Here is a 20,991-nt window from a genome sequence, read left to right on the forward strand (position 1 = left end):
ATGAAATAGCTTGACAATAAATAAAACACAGGAGCTGGTAAATGCTCGCTTCTGTCTGGGTCAGAGGTATATCAATTATTTTGAATTCAATTTGCCTGCCTAAATTCTGAGCTTGTGCTGCCAGGCAGCAATTTCAAGGTGTCAGCTTGCCTTCTATAGACAATATCAAAGGAAGTTTTTGTTCATGCAAAGCTCTGTGGAGTCCTGTGCTAATGGTTACAAGGACATTTTTATTTTCTCAACTGGAGAAGGTTGGAATATATATATATATATATATATATATATATATTTGCTTTCGTAGATTTTCACGGGTACAGGAATGCAGGTTTTGGTGTCTTCGGGTGTCTTCCCGTGTAAGAGTTGGGGTGTCTAGGCGACGTTTCGACGACACCCCAACTCTTACACGGGAAGACACCCGAAGACACCAAAACCTGCATATATATATATATATATATATATATATATATATATATATAATGTAACAAGTCATGAGTTAAATGCATAATGGAACATGGTTGACTTAATTTTTCCAGTGGTATAGAATGCCAATTAGCAGGAGCTGATTCTAGAAGCCTAACTAATATATGATAATCATAGTAATTAAAATATAAATAGAACTAATTTTGCTGCTTATGGTCTCCCCAGCCTCTCTATACAACTTAAAATAGCTAGGAGGCTATGATGGCACAGTGGAAGTCAACACAAATACTGTAAGATGGTGTCCTTCTGCAAATTGAAACAAATGGAAACGTACTACTTCATGTCTAATTTGGCTCTTTCCCATTTTATGCCTACTTGTTCCTATAGCATTGGGGCACCAAGGTTTGCAGATGGGAGAAGAGGAAACACATCCCACAACCAGTGATCTTGATGTGCTGATTGGGACTGCTTTTCCTAAGTCAGGATGGGGAACCTTTTTCAGCTGAAAGGTGACATGCTATCATGGTCAACCTATGGAGGTCACATGCCAGCCATGGGCAGACAATGGGCAGAGCAATCTACAGTGGAACCATCTGTACGCAGAGCATTGGACGTGACTCTTAGGATAGTAGGCTGCATTGGAGCCATGCGAAAGTCAGTGGTTTCTGCCTGCCCACAGACACCACTCTCCAGTATCTATCCAGGAATGCAAGAGGCATTGTCATACTTCAAGGACACATTCAAGCAAAAATAGAGCAGGGTGGTGAGGAGTGTTGCCTGGGAAGTGTCCCAAGGGCTAAACAGAGAGGCTTGTCTGAGGGTTTCCACCCCAGACCTAAACTTTATAATTTCTGAAAAAATGCTGCGATGAATGGTGTTTGTGCAATTCACTGACACAGACAGTTTGTGCCATTTAGTTTTGGCATTGAAAAGGACAGAGGTGGCAGGAGTTGCTTAGGGAAGAGTACGCACAATTTCCCCAACCCTTATTCCAAACTAGAGCCATGTGGCACACAGCTCCCCCTGCTCAAATTCTCCATCAATTCTTTTTGTGCCAAGATATGGAAAAAGACTGCTGAACATAGGACAGGGCAGAGCACTGTCCATTCTGACTTGCAGCAGCTCTCCAGGCAGAGAGAGGTTTTTCCCATCCCCTGCTACTTTATGGTTTTTACCTGCAGATACCAGTGCTGCAGCTGGGACCTATTACCGTACATACAAAGCAGCTGCTCCGCCATTGCGCCATGGTCGCTGCACCAGGGGAATAGTGTGGAATGATGTCATGGGCACATGTGAAGTTCGGGTTTAGATGTGCGATGGATGAATATATGTCCACCCATGTTGAAGGTGCCCTTAAAGGTACTAGAGGAAGACTACACTCGGGCACTTAAATATATTACCCATTTCTATAATGTACCTTTTAAGCACTATGGTAATATAACTAGTGACACTATTATTTAGTCTTACGGGGCTTGTTGTGGTTACCAAATTCTTCATACATAAATAGTGAGGCAGTTTATTCAGTACATAACTACAAAATTCCTTGCAGTTTTGGAAAACCCTTACAACTTAAAAACAAAACAAATACCTGAATGCTCGTATAGTTGTTAGACCTTCCACAGTCTCTGAAAAATGAGAAAGTAATGGGAGCTGGGTACTGTCATCCAATTGCTGCAGATCCCTGAAAACAATGTTTTATTTTAAAAAAGCAGTCAGTTCCCCCCCATAAGAAATTAAGCTTTATTTACTGGGTATTTAATTGTTAATGCAACTGTTAAAATACAGAAGTCTAACCAGGAAACAAACTGGCAGTCTAAACCTAAAACGGTACCTGTTCTAAAGAGTAAAAATAAGGCAGGAGCTACCAGGAAAAGCAAGGTGATAATCATTAATTCAGACATGGGCTAGATGTGCCATCTTTTCCATTTGTACTTCTACATAGACTCATATATACATAAATACAAAGTCATATACCTACATATAAACAAACAATTTTTCATACACTATGACATACTTGTGAATTGCTTACCTTGATGCTACTCTAAAGTATTTCTGGATGAAATAGCATATGACAGCAAGAGGAACGAGAGCTATGAGAAACACAGGTGTAACATACGAAATCACAGCAAGAGCAGATAAACAGAGCAGGGTAGAACGGCTCAAGCACTCCAGGGTGGCAGGAATGTGCTAAGCAAATAAACACACAGAATAAATCAATAAATATTAAGTGCAATGAAAATAAATCAATGCTACCATGAAATCAACATTTCCTTTTGCTATTTCTTCCCTCTTTCAAAACAAGGCCATATATGGTCCTGAATAATTAATTTTAGATTTGTGTTTGATATTTGGTTTTTAAAAATTCAATAAATATTTAATAACTGTAATAATTATAATATTCAGTAAAAAGACTGTAGGATTTTTGAGAAAATTTGTATAGCTTCATTGCTCAGGCAGAAACTATTCTGCATGAATTTTTAAACAACTAATAGCATAATTAATAGCACAGGACTGGGCTGCCAATTGGGAATCTCCTGAAAGCCCATTAGGAAATTCAAAAATTGAATGTCATTCTTATTTTAATATGAATAGACCATTAATTATTGCTGTGCCTACATTCAGTATTCCTGGGTTGAACAAAGTTAGGGCTGCCACTGAAGCCTGTTACTTCTGAATTTGTGATAAACTGCTTAAGAGAAATATTGGGAAGTTATTCCTACAGTGAAATGTGATCATAAACATGTTGTAGTTTCTGAGTTAAATTTGCATGAGGGCAATGGTACTTAGTGTGGTGAATAGAGTCATGCACATGGGAAAGCAAGTCCTGCAGAAGATTGAGGCATGGTTCAGTATAAAGCAAGTAAGCAACATATTGTCTGGATTCAGATGTAATGTGAAATAATGTGAAACCATGATTTCTCCAGCTCAAACCTGCCAGATAACCATGGTTTGTTTTTTTTTGCGGGGGGAAATGCGGTTTGAAATTAGAAGAAACTGGAATTTGCATATTATTATATCTGAAATAACAGGCAACTGACAGGCCACAGTTAGGGCCATTGTGGCTGCTTCACCATGAATGCAGGAGTGATTTTTGAAGCGGAGTCCTGAGCAGATGGGAAACAAAAGCAGGGCTTGTCTGCTGGACACCTGGAAGCTCATGCTACAGTGTGGGTTCTTGGTTTAGCACAAACCATGGTTTTGTGTTCCCTCTGAAGCCAGTCATTGTCAAGCTAATGGAAATGGGCTGATGCAAAGCAAAAAAAAAAAAAAAAGGCAGCACAGCCACAGTTTTAGCCAAGGTACTTTGATGTAGCTCTTCAGACCCTGAAGTATGATAGGCTCTTTATTTATTTTTAGTATCAAATTACATTATCTTGTAATGAGATGTTCTCCTTTTTTATTTATTCTAAAGGATTTCCTCATGGAAATTTATATTAGTTATATAAAACGTTCTGACAGCATTGCTACAATGTATAAAATACTTCAATATCATTCCATAGCAACATTATTCATATTGTTCAACTATAGTCCAAATATAGTTTGCATTTAGATTTTGCACTGAATGTGACTGGAAGAAATCAGAATTTACTTTTAGTGACTATTTTTTTAGTGTGCCTACCTGGTCAATAGTGTTACAATCGGCTGAAAATCTGTTCAAGATACTTCCCAGGGGTGTTGTTTCAAAAAACCTGTAATAGGTAATTGAGACCACCAAGTTTGACATTGAAAGAAATTTTAAAACTGATTTAATGTCTATTTCAGTTATTTCTGGATTACGAACAATACCAAACTACACATAACTCTGTTTAACACTGGGGAATGAGAGAACTTTGTGTTATACTACTACTGATAGTTAAACTACTATCAAATATATACACATATTATAGAAATATGAATCACTCATCAGATTCAATTCATTGCACAAATTGAATGATACAATTAAACCAAGAAAGTGTTTTCTATTCAAAGATACAAAGAATTGCATACAAGTAACAAATACTTGTTATCATAACAAAAATGATGGCCAAACATTGAAATGTTATTTACTCATCATCTAAACAAGAATATATTCTGCTATTAACTGTATATCTGCGTATCTGTTCAGTAAAAATCCCTTTTAATATGTTGTTTGAGATATAAAAGGTCTCAGGAGTTTAAAACCAATTCCAAATAAACTCACAGTAATCAAACAGCCATGGTAGGCTCTATTTTTCTGAACTGAAGAGTGAAACATTAGATTACTCTTCAATGTAGAGTAGACTTAAAGGAACGAAATACCACAGTGTCCATTGGGAGACTGTTGAGAGGGTCAATGGGAAGATTGTTGCAGCAGGAATAAGTAATGGACTCAGTGGGACTTTAGATGCTACTACACATTAGCATCTAAAGAGGGAGTAAGATCATTAGCCCCTGGATCTAATGTTAGGTTCCAGAGTTAATGATCTTACTCCCTCTTAATGTAATGTGTATTACTTCAAATCTTGTTATGGTCCCCCCTCCCTATAGATGGTAAGATGGGGTAGACAGTGTGGTGGCCTCTAGTTGTTGCTGGACTACAATTCTCATCACCACTGACAATTGGAGTACATCTCATTGGCTATCTCTGTGGAAATATCTATCACTTCATATATTTTAAAATGCATCAGCCCAGCCCTACTGAGTTTTGGAGCTCACTCTGTTGAGGGCACTTGTATGTCAAAGCCCCACCATGAGAGCATGCACCACTGACTGGACATAGATCGGACAAGACAACTATGGCAAATTATAATTGTTAGAGGAACATCTCTTACGATATACCTAGAGCTCTCTCCTCCTAACAATTATATGAATTGCATGTGTAGGGGACTAGAGTGACTGATCTTTTTAGCATTTTGCTTCCTTCCAGTGCCATAAATTTATGATTCTATGATAGGACAGTAATACATTTGTGCAGTGTAATATGTAGTTGGACTGAGATAAAGGTAAAGGGACCCCTGACCATTAGGTCCAGTCGTGGACGACTCTGGGGTTGTGGCACTCATCTCGCTTTCTTGGCCGAGGGAGCCGGCGTACAGCTTCCGGGTCATGTGGCCAGCATGACTAAGGCGCTTCTGGCGAACCAGAGCAGCGTACGGTAACACCGTTTACCTTCCCGCCGGAGCGGTACCTATTTATCTACTTGCATGGGGATATATTATTATTATTATTTTGAGTAATCGTTGTGGGACTGGATGAAGATGTACTGATCTTTAGGGTTATGAACTATGGATTAGGATAGGATTATGGTATATTGGATTAAACTGGAAATAATGGATGGGAACTCTGGGTTAGAATAGGATGCTGAGAAGGCCATCCATATGGTCTATCAATGTTTTTGTTTGCTTAGTAAAAGCCTTTTTAAAGAAACTCTATGCTATAGCAGTTCGCCCTTGGGATCTTTGGGTGCACCAAAAACAAAACAAACAACAATTATTAATCATTTAGGTAGAACTGCATATGAAATGCTATCTTAAAACTGCATGCAACACTGTTATCACAACATTATCTTTGAATTTCATGATAGTAGAATACCTCATTGGAGCCAAAATAATTTTATTCAGCAGAAAACAATGTAGTTTCTTGGCAACTTTTAAACCAGTCCATTCTACTGCTATTGATGTTACAAGACATAATATAATTCCAAGGCAACAGAGAATGCTGAATATTCTTGTATAAGGAGAATGATTAAACTTGGATTCCTAAAAGAGAGGACAGAGAAGAAAAATGGTGAAACAAAAAACACAAAACTTGTCAGAATTGCAGGATTAATAACTGTAGGGTATTTTCCCATTTACCTGTCTACATAGCTACGGTACTTACTTCAGTCTCTCTTGATATTTATGAAAATAAAGCATTCAGCACTTAGACTTTAGGTTTGCCAAGATACAGATATATAATTTGGCAATGCTTGAAATTAAACATTTAAAATACAATGACTATAGCAGAAATGGGCTAGTATGCACATCTAGTTGTTACTTATCCTCAACCACTGTGCAGAAGAACAGACTGTGTCAGTCCATCAATGGAATGGACTTCTGCTTCTGCAAGGAGACAGCCTTTTCTTCTCCTCCCCACTGCTGTCTGCTATGACCCCACAAGTCTCCTCTGGAGCACTGGGGATCTTTTAGAGCAGATTGGGGGCACAGTGGGGAGAAGGAGGATGAGGAGGTTCAATTGCACAAGTAGAAGTCTGCTTGTGCAGAGTTTGGATATCACCCAAAGAATTTAAATAAAATAGATTGCTTATTTATAAAACACAAATTGCCAGAAATGATTCAATCTCATTTTTTTAAATTAAATAATGCCAGCATCACATCTGACTCACAGGAACAATTAATCCCTCCTTGAAACAAGTAACTTAATTATGTTGATCTTCTTTGAATCGATTCTGTCTTTTTTATTAACACAGACAGAATTTCCATGCCATTGCAATTTACATAAGATATAATTCTTTAGTTGAGAATAATGGTTGTACAGGAAAATGAAAGAGTTTTAGAAAATATAATTGTAATGGTTGCTTCAATTCTTAACTCTTCTGATGAGTTAATTATGATTAATAGTGATGTAGGGCTGCAGAAGGGGAACTCATATCATGAGGTCATGCCATGAAAGAATTTCAATAGATGTTTACAGAAAATTGTGAGTACAAACACTGAGATACCATGTTTGGTGGCAGCCCGATATATCCACATTCCGTGTTCAAAATACTTGTGCTATCTTGTTCACATGACGAAATATGTGCTTTTATAGATTCATAATGCAATCCTAAAATGTCACTCAGAAGGAAATCCCATTGAGTTCAATGGGATTTACTCCCTAGTAAAATGGTTGAAGACTGCATTGCAACAGTACTGCAAATGCATAAAATACTTCTTTTTAAACCATTTGCATTAGCTAGAATGCTACATCCCAGAAAAACAACAACAACAACATAGTAGTACTCTCTATTCATGCTGTTTTCAAGGACCACTTGAAATGTAAACAACTTCAGAGAGCATATGACTTTTGTATAGAATATACCTGAGCAGAAAACTAGGAAGATATTACTTTGTATCAAGAGATCAGTGTTGGGATCTTAGAAGGCACCATACCTCACAAACAGAGCAGTTCTTCTCTGTGGGCCCCGCCTTGAAAGCAATAGCATCATATGTCCACTGCGCCAGCCAGAAGTCAATGGACACCATAACAGAATGCTTTAGCAGTTGTGAAAGAACCAGCAAAGGCAAGAGGAGGAATCCTGCTGAGCTAAGGTATTTCCCACATGCTTGCCAAGGCATCTTTGCTCTTTGGTGAAGGACAGAAGATAGATTGTCGTCATCATCACTTTCCGGAAATTCATCTGTAAAGGAATATTGTACTGTAAAATAATCCTTCTAGGAAAATCTCACCTTTCTCCTCCTCATCTTTATGTAGTGCTAACAATACATTAAGTCCTGGAAAAACAGGACTAGCATTTTTTGCCCATAGACCACAAGTAGCTAACTTGCGGCCTTCAGGAAGTTGCTGGAACAATTCCTATCAGCCACAATGAGCATGGTCAATGCTCCACAGGGGCAGCATGTCCCATTTCTCTGCTTGAGGTAAAATGGGAAGTGGTGCCTTGCCATCGTCGTCTGCCCTGCTGCTGCCAGAGCAGCAGTACTGGCTAATGGCTGACCTAGCCCTGATGCTCAAGGATAATGTAGTTCAACAACATATAGAGGGCTAAACTACTTCCAGAAGTGATCTAACATGTTTAATTTTTGCATTTTTATTCACAACAAGGCCCACGATCAAGGGGACTTACTAGCAAGCAAGTATGCAACAGATTGCAGTTTTCTTCCAGTTTGTCCGTTTTGCTGTATGCATAGTAGGTGGGGTGAGTAGACACATGAACTGAAAACCTCCAAATATTATGTAGATATTTTCAGGTGTTTTGTGCGTATATTCAAATGTATACAAAGGAGTATGTCAATGCGGACAGACTAAAGTACTGATACAAATCTAAAGAGAGGATATTTTAACACATCTACACTGATTCCAGTGGCTCCTTTCAAGGATAAACAACTTTTATATAATGTGGTGTCTTAAGAATTCTATGATAGAAAATAAAAGCTCTCCAAAAAAATAAGTAAAATAGTAGAAGGTCTGTTGACTAGCCATTCATTATTCTCACATTACTCTCACATTTAAAGAGTGTTTAAATTATTTAACAGATCTTCAGAATTTTCTCGGGACACCATGATTTATAGATGCATGGAGTAATCCAATCTTAGCAGTCCACAAGAAAAGTGACCCTTGTATTACTTCTGAAGTCTTTCACAATGAAATAAATACCTACATGTGCATGAATGTTCAATTATGGCTCTAACGTGCAGTTAAAATTAGTTCTGCTGAAACAAGAATCTCCTATTAAACTTCTGCTAGCAAACAAAGAATACCTTCGACTTGTACATAAGCGGTTCAAAAATACTTTAAAGTATTGGCGTTGTGAACTATTGTCAAGGACAGAATGACAAAAAATTATTCAGAAAAGTCCTGTTTGGAATACAACTTCACCTTCATCCTCTTCTTCATCTTGGAGAAGAGTTTCTCGAGAATTCTTTGTCCTTTGGAGGTTTGTCCTGTCTAACACAGCTTTTCGTTCGATTAAGGTCTCCTAAAAGCAGGAGAAACAAGTGACACTGAGTGTACAGGTTTTTCATTTTTAAAGGTTTTGTTTCCAAACAATTATATTTTCAAATCAATCTGCTGTTAGAAATGAAGCGAGTGCAATGCATTTAACTGTCATGAATTAATAATCCCCTAGGCATACACATACAATGCCATCTATCACTTGAGGGTGAAGCAGACATAATGGCAGCTCAGCCATTAACTAAGATTAAGAGATCAGGATATGCGTTTCAACACCAGGGTTTGGAGCATCACTGCTAAATTCAACAACAATCAGATTATACCTAGCTATGGCCAAGAGGGTGAGCATAATTCACAAATGAGAGATAATGTACTGAGTAAGAGAGAGTGAGTTCTAGCTAATAGGGATAGTTACTTCAGGCAACTGATTAATTAAAAAAATAATCAGTTACAAAGGTCTGTTGGCACCACACCTCTGATCGCCCTGCTTCTATTCACTATTCACATTTTAAACATCTTTCTCAATATGTAAACATAATATGGGACACTGCAGAGCAAACCCCCCTTGTGCTAGTGTGCCTTTATGGATGGGGCAGAGGTATCCTGAAAGAGTGTTATCTCAAAAGGGTGGTGTCCTGCCAGCAGTCCACATAATGCTTTGAAATGCGGTGTTGCAGGGGTGGGGGCTGCCCAGGACCCACTTATTCCCAAGATGGTTCCACTGCATCACATGATGGCATCAGGCTCATTTTGGGCTCAATTCTTTTGCCACTTCCAGGTTGTTGCAGCAATTTCCCTCCTGCTGCCTTCCACCTTGCCTGGTGTCAGCTGCAGGGCTGAGGTCCTACCACTCTCTTAAGCTCTAGTCTGAGGCCATGGTTTGAACTGCATCCTAAGTCAACCAATTTCTTCTTCGTATGTTATGACCTTACTTTTATTTACTATGGTCAAATTCCAGTTTTCTTATGCAAGAACATCTCTTTGGGAAGGTTGATTCATACATGGTTTCAGGTACAGACCATACAGAAGAATAACACCCCCCTTGACAAATTGTGTGATGAAGGATTATTGCATAACTCCTGATATGTGCCACTAGAGGGGACCCCTCTTCCACATTCTGGTGGCCTCTGCTGCTGCAGACTGGCAAGCAGGGGGACTTCATCTCTGCAGAGGCCCCCTGTTGCACCCACAGGTGAATGAAAAGCTATCTCTGGGTATGTTCGGATTACCGCTTACTTGATATCAAGTGTCCTCCCATTACTAGTTTCTGAGACTGCGTGCATGTGATGCTGCCACAATCCATATCAATCTTGTAGTTTCTTGACAAAAACTGCTGTTCGATGTGTTTTTTTCTCAAACTAGCTTCAATCTGACTAGAAACCTACGGTAGATGTAGAGTAAGTCATCTCACATATGCAGGTCAGCACATTATGTGCAGATGACAGCTTAATGAATAGGAGGGGTTTTTGGGGGTGTGTGTTCTGGACACACACACCAAAAAGATCATACACACCAGGGGAATGCTTTCCCAACCTTTCTTTGATGTGAACAACACTGTGCAACTGTGGCTTGAAATGCAGCAGGGGAAAATTACTAATGTGAACATAGCTTCTGTCTGGCAGTGTTCCTGCTGGTGGTAGCTGGTGTATGGCTTCAAAACAGGCAAGGCTAGTGATGGATATATTTGATTAAAAGCTAGTCCATTTGTCAGAGAAGGTTCCGATCTGGACCCTTCTGCACCCCCAGCCTGGAGCTGGCACAGGAAGGAAGACAACTGCCCCATCTCTAACTGCCACCCTGGTTGGCACAAATGGGATGGGTTTGGTAATGGATCCCCCACTTTGTTCTTCCCTGCTGGATTCTGGACTGCCTTGCTATTCATTTGAATTTCATTTATCATTCCGTATTTTTGAACTACAAATGCTTCAGGTAATGTAAATCTAAAGAAAAACAAAACTGGCCTTCTCCAGATCTTGGTCCTGTCGATTCATGAGTGTTTTCCAGTGTTCAAAGAGCTCAGATTCTGATTTCTGAATATCTTTGAGAGTGCCTTCTCTTTGAATGGTACCATCTTTCATTGCAATAATCTGAAACAGTTTTAAGATGTAGCTTGTCAATAAAGTCTGTTCTTTAAAAAAACCAAAACCACACATTAAAAGCTGCTTTAATTGGTATACATGTTTTTAACTCTTATTTAATTACTGCTAAGTTTCTTTCTTTTTTGATTATATATTTATTTTAATTGCTTAAAGGAGGGCTTATTCTCTCTCATCCAAAGATAGTTTTAAACTTCACATAACTTGTGAATAACAAGCAGAATTAAGCTATGTGTTAAAAATTATTATTCTAATAGGTGAACTTGTTTTGAGTGTGCAATGCCACTCTTTTTAGATAGTCTATCGTGGTGCTTTAAAAGGAGCTGTCTTTCAAATTGTGCTTAGTTCCTTTCTTTTGGGTCTACTTACATAATTAATCTTTTGGCATTTTTATGGACTGAACCTAAATGTCACTGACAATGGTCCATTTTATCTTTGTCATAAGGTATATACAATATTACCTAAAAATTATCTATGACAGCTGCAAGCACACCAAGAAGCTGCTTGCTTGAACACCCTGGAAGTAAATGAAATGTCTTAATCACAAGCAATATAGGGAGATAGAGTCCCTTCCCAAGTTCTGCTCCCATATTTAATGGTCATTGGACTTCAACTCCCCACCAGTTCCAGCAAGCATGACTAACGGAGAGAAATGTTTGCAATGATTCAATGAATGATTCAGCAACCTCTGCAGAGCCACAGGTTCCCCACTCCTGAAGTAAAGTGTGAATTGGTTCCAGGACTTGCTGTTACATTACCTATGATGGGGTTGCCAAGGGCTATGACAGTGCAAAGTCACAAAATATAAATATTTAACCAGGGCTGTAAAGATGTTAGGACAGCACACAAGCAGATGGATAATTAAATACCCATTTCATTGAAGTCAGTTTTCTTTAAGAGTGCTTATCGTTTGTTGAACCAGGCATGCAAACATATACAAGCAGGTTGTGAATATTAGCAAATCACTTTTTTCTTCTATATTCAAAGAAAGCTTCATCACCCAATCAGCATGGGGCAGATATTGTAGTTTGTGGGTAACCAGAACAACAGTCCTCTTGTCATTTCTTAGCATATTCAGGATTCCTTCTTGCATGAGGTGGTCACTCAAGTGAATATCCAGTGCAGAAAAAGGATCATCCTAATCAAGACAAAATATATAGTACTCAGATATTTCCTCAGTAATGGCGCACTGTTACTTTTGCAGGAGAAGTAGCTTTTGTTTTGTCATATTTTTTGTGTCCTTCCAGGAAAGGTGGAACCTTCCATATGAATCCTACTATATGAATGAAAACAAAACTTTCTAGATGTGCAATAAAATAATGTAAAATAAATTCACATGAATTTCTTTTTTTCAAAATTGTTCATAGCTTCTGAGCAAAAAGATGCTAAAACCTATCACTGTACCATCCATTCTGGAATACTTATAATGGTCTCATTTCCATGGTGTCATATCACTGTATCTTGAATATTAATTAATATCATATTAGCATTGTTCAGGTGGATGCCTATATGCGGGCAGTACAACAGAATTTTGCAAGCCTCAGTTTAGAGAGTGGATTTAGTTATGGCCAACTTACCAGGAATACAACATTTGTGTGTTGGTAGAGAGCCCTTGCCACACTGATCCGCTGGCGTTGACCTCCAGAAAGATTAATGCCCTGGAATAAAAGACAAAACAATTCAGTTTGAAAAGCTATATAATCAGTTCTGAAGCATCATTGCTCAAATTTTGCTTTAATAAATCTTCATATGGGAGTGACTTTGAAAAAAGATAGAAATACCAAATGCTGTTAAACAAGGCAGCCAGTACTGTATCTTCATTCACATTCTTCAAAATATTGACCCTATTGTTAACAATTTACAAATCACTTTTAAAATACAAGTGTTTCATCAATGACTTTCACTACAGCTCCTGAAGTCAATATGAGGAACTATGTCTGCAACAGTTTAAGGAACTTGTGGCTCTCCAGATGTTGCTGAACTCCCATAATTCTGGACCATTGACCATGCTGTCTGGGGTTGATGGGAGCTGGAGTCAAACACCATATCGGTCACAAGTGCCCCATCCCTAGTATGTGGTATAAAGACTTGACTAAGACACTTATAGAAGGGGTGGGAATTCTATTGCACTCCATATATTGCAGGGGCACAGCTCACATTATCCCTGATAATTGGTCATGCTAGATGGAGGATCACAGGTTTCCCATCCCATGAGATATGGATCTGTCTCATGTGTGAAAACCCAACACTTTATCCCATTGTATTTTGACAATGTTATCTCTGAAAACATACACTGCTACAAGATGAAACCTTGTTTGTGCAGCTCATTTGCAATGCTTTATATTCTTCCTGTCTTATCCTTGGTGTTTCAAGAACACATGACAAGTTTGGGTGCTTAATTAAAAAACAAACAAACATATTGCATATGGTCACTCACCCTTTCTCCAACTTGTGTTTGGTCTCCATGAGGAAGTATGTCAATATCAGGCTGAAGAGAGCAAGCATCAATTACTGCTTTGTACCTGTGGAAACAGAACTGGTAATTGTCAATTCACCTAGAGACTGCCTCACAAGCACATTTTACCTGCTTTTAAGAGCAAAATTAATCAGCTGGAGAAGTCACACGCTGGAAAATGCATGTTTGCTAAGCACTAATTGTTCTAATGGGAACTCTGTTCCAGGCAAATAAATACCATTTTAGCTAATAATGCACTACAGGTAGTCCAAAGGTTAGAAATAAATGAAGCATTCCCTGGTTCTGTTGCTGGGATCAATCCTCTGAGGAGATGAAGGGCTTATCCACACATCCTCTTGTCCCACTGCTTTTCCCCAGGGAAAACGGCTCTTTAGCACTCAATAGGAGCAAATGGCAATTGGGTTTTCTGTGGATTATTGTTTCTTCTGATGAAGAGCTAAAGAGTGGTCTTTTCCTGGGAAAGAAGTGGGGTAAGGGGAAAACTGTGTGGACCTGTGCTTTCTAGGCAAGTGGAAGTGTGGATGAACCCTAACATACATCCACAATGCAACCCTTTCTTTCTGATTCATGTGGGTACAAATCATACTGCCAGACACAACCTTCAACATAGCAACATAGCAAGGGATTATGAGACTTTGAGTAGGAAGCTGTAGGGCCTTGGAGAACAGGTGTTTCTCTCATTACTCCTTCCTGTTGAGCACTGTGGCCCAGAAGGAAAATACTGAAAATAAACCACTGGCTGCACAGGTGATGTAGTCAGGAAAAGTTTGGTTTCTTGGACAATGGTCTCTGCTTTCTTGAGGAAGGACTTCTGGCAAGAGATGGGTTGCACCTCACATAATGCTGGCAAAAAGTCTCCCCACACAATTGGACCATGCTATTTAGAAAGCAGCTTCGCATATTGAATCACTTTTGTGACACATCTGCCATGTGGAAATGTTTTTCAGTTGCTTCCTTGTGGGTGATGTAATGCTTAGATTAGTACTCAGTCAAGAAGGTGCAGTCAATACTGAACTTTTAAGGAAGGATCACTGCTCAATATGATTGAATGTTTTAAATCATTACAGTTCAAAGACCGTCACCTCTGTCATAACAATTCAACATTTTTACTATGTAACCAGGAGAGGAGTACTGTCAACAGCAATAAAAAACGTTCACTATAAGGGTGGTAAGATAGACTTACTATTATTTGCATTTACAAGGCATTTAAGTACACTAACCTTTGTGTATTAAAAGGGCTTTCAAAAGTGATATTTTCTTCTACAGTAGCATTTAGCAACCATGGTTTCTGGGAAGCATATGCCACCGATTCTCTTTTCCTGGAAACAAAGAAAGAAAAAACCACAGAAGGACTTTGCTTTATTTTACTGAAACAGACACGGAAATTATTCTTCATTAATGTAGCTTTCAATGTCTTATTTTAAATATCAATTAATATTCCATCTCTATCCTTAAAAAAGGTATATTTTCACAAGAGATGTGTCCCTGGTTAAATTGTTACTGTGTTTAAGGTTACAGTCAGGTTAGTCTGTAATAGCTTTAAATTCAGATTTTTGTATTACAAAAGGCATCTTTTTTGGGGGGTAGCAAAAGCTGTTGTAAGTGGCTCTAGATTAATATTACATTGCCCTATAAATATGAAGGATACCCTAGTCAAAAAGGTTTTACCTAACTCATCCTTGAGTTCCCATCTGTTATTGGACTACAACTCCCATCATCCCTAACTAGCAGGACCAGTGGTCAGAGAAAGGCTGACCCAACTGAAAGGACTTTATTGGACCATGGTTTTTCATCATTTTTTTCTGTTACAGAAAGAGCCTGAGTTGTTTTCAGAGAGGAAACTTGTATCCATTACCATACTATGTAAGCCGGGTGCACTTGCATTCGGCAGTGCAGTGGGCAACAGATGTTGGGGAGTGAAGATGCTCCTGAAGAGGTCTAACAAGTGGCCAGATAATATTTTAGCCACCAAAGCAGCTGAAGACTCCTGTGGTGGCAGCTGGGCCTGGAAAAGAGGCCAAAGTTTTTTGAGCTGGGTTAGGGGTTGTGGTTTTACTCCCCGTGGGGAGCCTCACTGTGGTAGAAAATGGCTCTTACTTGTGCCTGGCATAGGAATCAACCTCTAGGGGCTGAGATCCCTCCCTCCCAATAAAATATTTGAGGGAGCCCCCATGTTGATGGGCACTGCCATTTAAATAGTGTGTGCACACTGTGTCTTGTGACAGATTATAAGGGGTGGGGCTTTCCTGCTCCACCCCAAATAATTTAGATTTGCACCCCTGGTGCATGGAAAAGAGAGCTAAAATGTGAACAGCACTTTTAAGGGATCCTGCGCATGCTACAACAACTTTCTGGGGCCAGTAGCTTTGCCTGGAGGCCAGAGCCTGTATTACTTGATAAGCCCAGGGGGGCATAAACCTAGCCTGATGCCATGGGTTATACCACATGTTGTACTACATGGGCTGCCAGATGCCCTGGTGATTCAGCTAGACAAGGACGACCTGGTTAGCAGCAAGGGCATAGATCTCATTTCACAGCAACCACTGAACTTGAGGCCCTGCATGGGGGACATCCTAAAACGCACTGGCAAGGTGGGCTTGGAGCTCATAGGTGCCTGCCGTAACCAGAAGAAAGTGAACAAAGCAATGTTCCACACAGTGTCTCACCTGGGGGGCCAGGTAATTCAGCCCCCTAGCATTATGTTCAGTAATGTGGATTTCTACAGGCCTGATGGCATGCACTTATCACTGATGGACAATGAGGGTTGGCTGCTGGACATCTACTGCGGCCTATGAGATTGGTTGCAGATGTGAGAGGTATGGTGGTGAACAAGCAAGGTGGGGCTGACTCAGGTGGTGCAAAAGGCATTGGACTGGATCGTTAGTCTAGACAAAGGGGGTGGGATGGAGCCCTACCCCCTTCCTAGCTCAAAGAAACAGCATACCCCTGTAAAAGGATCCAGGAGGAAGGATTCTATCTAAATGCCCAGACGGGGGAGGGGGGTTAACAGGCTGTAGAACTCCCCAAATGGCACCCTGGAAGGATCACCACAGCTGGATGTGGATCATAGGGTGATGCATAACCCAGGATTGACCCTGAAGGAATAATTAACTAGTACCTGGTTTCAGTGTCAACAGCTGTTTCTCTTTCTGGGCTGGAGGAAAAGGTACAGTATATTGTAAAATGGCAGTATTAATGCACTTTTGGAAATACTTTAGATATGCCTGAGTTCTAAAATCAAGAGAAGTAAATAAATGACATATACATTGACAAATTATATATAGATGCAGTCATAGTAAAAAGAAAGTACACTCTCTTTGAATCTGTAGTTTTACATTTCAAGACATAATAACAATAATCTGTTCCTTAGCAGGTCTTAAATTTAGGTAAATACAACCTCAGGTGAACAACACCACACAACTTATTACACCGTGTCATGCATATATCTATACATTTTCATTTCCTATTCTGTTATGACTGTGATTTGACTCCCCCCACTCTACTGTATCAAACATAACACAGTCTTCCGACAATCATTTGGATAATAGTTCACTTTGTTGTACAGGTACTTTTATGTTGGTTGATAAGGGGGTGGGAAGGATCTGAATCTAATTCACACTTTTAATACCTCTCTTCAGAAAGCAACTTGTAGAATCAAGATGTAATTGTGATAGAGGGCTTGGTACTATATATACATAGATGGTTTTCTTTCTTTCTCCCCCCCCTTCTTTCTTCCTGTCTTTTTTTTATTGTATCTTTTGTTGAAAACTTGCAAAATTTTAATATATACCGGTACGTTACATTCTGAAGCTTCAATGTTATGCACACTGCTTTGAAATTAATCTCCATGTTAAGCATGTTTCACATGTGACTTTTTGTGTTTTAGTTTATAGGTGGGGGGAAATCTGATCTAGTGTATGATACTATGTATCAAGATATTGAAACTGTCTATTTTGCTGAGCAAAAGTATCTAGATATCATCTCATAACTAGGATAAGCTAGGGAAGAAAACTAATAGACATGACAAAAATCCCAGGACCTGGGAAATAAGTAATTATCTATTTCCATCTCTGCAGGAGGTGGTACACGAACACTCTTCAGAAAAGCAGCATGAAGCAGATGAGCTACGTCAAAGCAAAGTGTGTACCTTTTGGTATCTTGCCTTTTAGGCTAGAAGACTAAGGAGTGTTATAAGTAAAATAAATAAATAAGTAAAAACTATGCCAACACATGTTCATCTGCCCAATAGATACTTTCATTCCATTTGGTTCCATAAAATGGGATGTGTAAATAAGAAAAAAAGAAATGTCAAGAGAGCAAGAAAAATTAAGTAAAAGCTGAAATGTTTAATAAAGAATCATTTCAGACAGTTAATACTGTAAAGCCAAACTGTACAGTACTTTGTTTCTTCACAACACAATAGATTTAGCATAGCATGATGAGCAAGAATCATGTGTATTACTATACCTGACATCTTCCCCTGTCTCACTGTCAGGAATGCTGCATCATCAGTAAAAAAAAAAAGAAGAATATTGTTCATACAGGTACTTTTGAACCGTTTGCTCACAGGAGGATTAACAATGACATTCTACTTTGCATGTACACTGCAAAATATTTTTCATAGAGTTGCTTCACATTGAGGCCAACAGCATCTTACTTCAGGCACTTTACAATATTTTAGCAGCCAACCTGATGCAATATGATCAACCAGTGCAAGACTCCAGTCACATGGGTTGATTTGCCACCATCTTTCTTGAATGTTTGGTGGTTATGAGAAGCTTATATTTAGTACTTTAAAAATGTTCATGTGAGCTGCAGTGGAATAAGACTTGCATTAAAGACTTAAAGGTGAACATGAAGGAACCCTCATGAATCCTAAAAGTTTACGTTGCTGAGTTATGCCAATTCTTGGTGGGCTTGATATATAGTGTGATAGAGCAAACTGAGAATGCAAATTCTATGCTGAAAGTAGGACTTGTCTAAAAGTTATTAGTGTGGGTTCCAACTAATGGACATCATATGGAGAAATTTGGTTGTTAATACCTACATTTAAGTATGCCAGAGCAACATACTGTACTGTATATCCAAATTATGGTTCCATGGTGAAGAATTGTGTAGGTACCATGTTTTTTTTAATAGGACCCTAACCACAAAGAATCCATACAGGTAAGTCATCTCCCTAGTGCCTGCTGTTACAGGATTTCTCTTTTGTAAATTTATTTCAACCAATGTTGAGAAGCATGCTTTTCCATTTTGTAACTCCTACTCCTCAGAGAGTAATTGCTTAATAGCATTTAATAAATAGCATTTGTATATAAATATGATCAATAATTTAGTTTTACTCCATTAGTGAGAGCAATGGTGACTGGCTGCACTTCAACCAAAGGCAGGAGCAGAACTGGATGCCTGCCTCTCAAAAGGTTGCAGCTTGCCTTTTGACCACTAGGTGGAACAACCAACCCACTCTGCTGATTTTCACTGAAAATGGGGGGAAAGCTAACAAAAAGCCATTGGGATGTATAAATTATATAAATTACACTTGCTGATTTGGGAAGGACATACACAGGTATTCGAAAGATGCTACCATTGTATAACTTAATAATAGCCATAGCTACACAGTGGATAGGAACAAATTATAACAGTGGTATGTTTCATGCATACATGATTTTAGAGACACTGTCAAAATCTATATAATAAAATTTATATTTATTGCAAACTGTCATCAAAAGGAACGTGATAAGGATATATGATTTGGTCACTGGAATGGAGATGTAGCTAAGAAAACAAACTGCAACGTGAACTGCTGGATTCTATAGTGTGTTTTCTTTCAAAATAACTGAATGTTTTAACAAAAATACTGACAAAGAGAATATTAATTGTGAGGCAATTATTAATAGACCCACACTGATTTAATGATTTAAGATAGTGTTGATTCTGCATAGAACATACCAGCACAGGCATAGTAAATATAATTTCAAGCCAACAGTTCTGCTTTCTTTATATGTAGTTTCTGTATACGGCAATTCCCCAGGCTCTTAAAGCGGTATTCTTGTGCTTTGGCTGAAATCAGTAGGGTTTACTTACAAATATATATGTTTAGAATTGGGGGCTGCTTGCAGTTGCATATACGTGGAAGAGGTAAGTAAGGAAAGCTGATGTTCTTAACCAGGCATAGGCAAACTCGGCCCTCCAGATGTTTTGGGACTACAACACCCACCATCCCTAGCTAACAGGACCAGTGGTCAGGGATGATGGGAGTTGTAGTCCCAAAACATCTGGAGGGCTGTGTTTGCCTATGCCTGTTCTTAACCACAATATAAAATATACAGTATAAACATGGTTTGGTCTTCACCAAAACAGTGATTTAATTCACATGCACCAAGAACATAGCTTTGAAGTTAAGTCTGTATCCCTTGCATAAACTACACAGTAAATTAAAGTATGAATAAAATTACCTGTTCCAGATTACATTCCCAGATACCTTCTGCATCTCCCCAAGTATCCCTAGCAAGAGGGATGACTTACCACAGCCCACCTGTCCCACAATCATTGTTAATTGACCTGCAGTAACAAAAAAGAATTTTATTTGAAGTTTAAATTTACTACAGATAGTGAGCCCTGATCCAGAAACAGTTGCGCTCAATGAGTAAACATTCAATAATACATTCACACAGGTGCACTAGGTGATATTTCAAAGCTGGGTGTGGAAAGGCATATCCCTCACCCACACTGTGGAGTGCTGATACAGATATGAATGCACATTGGTATCTGATTCCTGCACAGGAGCATATTTCTGCATGCGGATTTCCCTTGCTGGATCAGAGTTATTGCAAAAAAGTTTGTTATAATAAAAAGAAGAGTGGCAGATGAAACTAATAGACTATGCGGAATTGGTGACACTGATGGGAAAAACATGGAACCAGCAGGACCAGGTTTTCCAGAAAGACTGGAGTAAATTTAGGTTATATTTGAAAGACAAATGTAAACAATTAACATTGCTAGTAGGGTTATAGGAAGCTTTGTAAGGATAAATTTATTACTTATTGTAGTTAAGTAAGGAAATATATAAGGATAAGATTTAACAGGAATAAGAAATACAGGAAAATGCAATGTATAGAGATTAAGTTTGAAAACCATTAATCGGGGAGGAAGGAAGTCACAGGCTCATGGAGCCAAATGTTTTATTTTTGGGAAAAGGTTGTGATGATGTTATGCAAAGAAAATATATGTAAAAACCAATAAAAATTATTGGGGGGGAAATATAATGAGTGGGTTAGTACCTTGAGGGATTCGAATATCAATGCTGGACAATGTTGGAGAGCCTTCAGGTGTCCAAGTGAAAAATCCATTTGTGACCTATGGCAACAA

General features: G+C 38.8%; 1 protein-coding gene across 3 annotated transcripts in view; it reads right to left on the reverse strand.

Moving 5' to 3' along the window:
* ABCC8 (ATP binding cassette subfamily C member 8) overlaps positions 1 to 20,991 on the reverse strand; it is a 56,327-nt gene that overhangs the window by 9,606 nt on the left and 25,730 nt on the right. For 2 of the 3 annotated variants that reach the window (XM_081202078.1, XM_081202076.1), the window contains 15 exons: positions 20,904 to 20,979; positions 20,079 to 20,184; positions 18,091 to 18,123; positions 16,742 to 16,777; positions 14,844 to 14,942; positions 13,585 to 13,669; positions 12,725 to 12,805; positions 12,148 to 12,285; positions 11,013 to 11,138; positions 8,977 to 9,076; positions 7,530 to 7,777; positions 5,971 to 6,137; positions 4,040 to 4,109; positions 2,450 to 2,607; positions 2,009 to 2,101 (listed from right to left, as the gene is read on the reverse strand). In XM_081202078.1, coding sequence (XP_081058204.1) covers positions 2,009 to 2,101; positions 2,450 to 2,607; positions 4,040 to 4,109; positions 5,971 to 6,137; positions 7,530 to 7,777; positions 8,977 to 9,076; positions 11,013 to 11,138; positions 12,148 to 12,285; positions 12,725 to 12,805; positions 13,585 to 13,669; positions 14,844 to 14,942; positions 16,742 to 16,777; positions 18,091 to 18,123; positions 20,079 to 20,184; positions 20,904 to 20,979 — 1,616 coding nt within the window. The remainder of the gene's footprint in view (positions 1 to 2,008; positions 2,102 to 2,449; positions 2,608 to 4,039; positions 4,110 to 5,970; positions 6,138 to 7,529; positions 7,778 to 8,976; positions 9,077 to 11,012; positions 11,139 to 12,147; positions 12,286 to 12,724; positions 12,806 to 13,584; positions 13,670 to 14,843; positions 14,943 to 16,741; positions 16,778 to 18,090; positions 18,124 to 20,078; positions 20,185 to 20,903; positions 20,980 to 20,991) is intronic. The other variant, XM_081202077.1, reaches the window with a different exon arrangement.

The sequence above is a fragment of the Podarcis bocagei genome (genome assembly GCF_964188305.1).
Source record: "Podarcis bocagei genome assembly, chromosome: 1".
NCBI classification, from domain to species: Eukaryota; Metazoa; Chordata; class Lepidosauria; order Squamata; family Lacertidae; genus Podarcis; species Podarcis bocagei.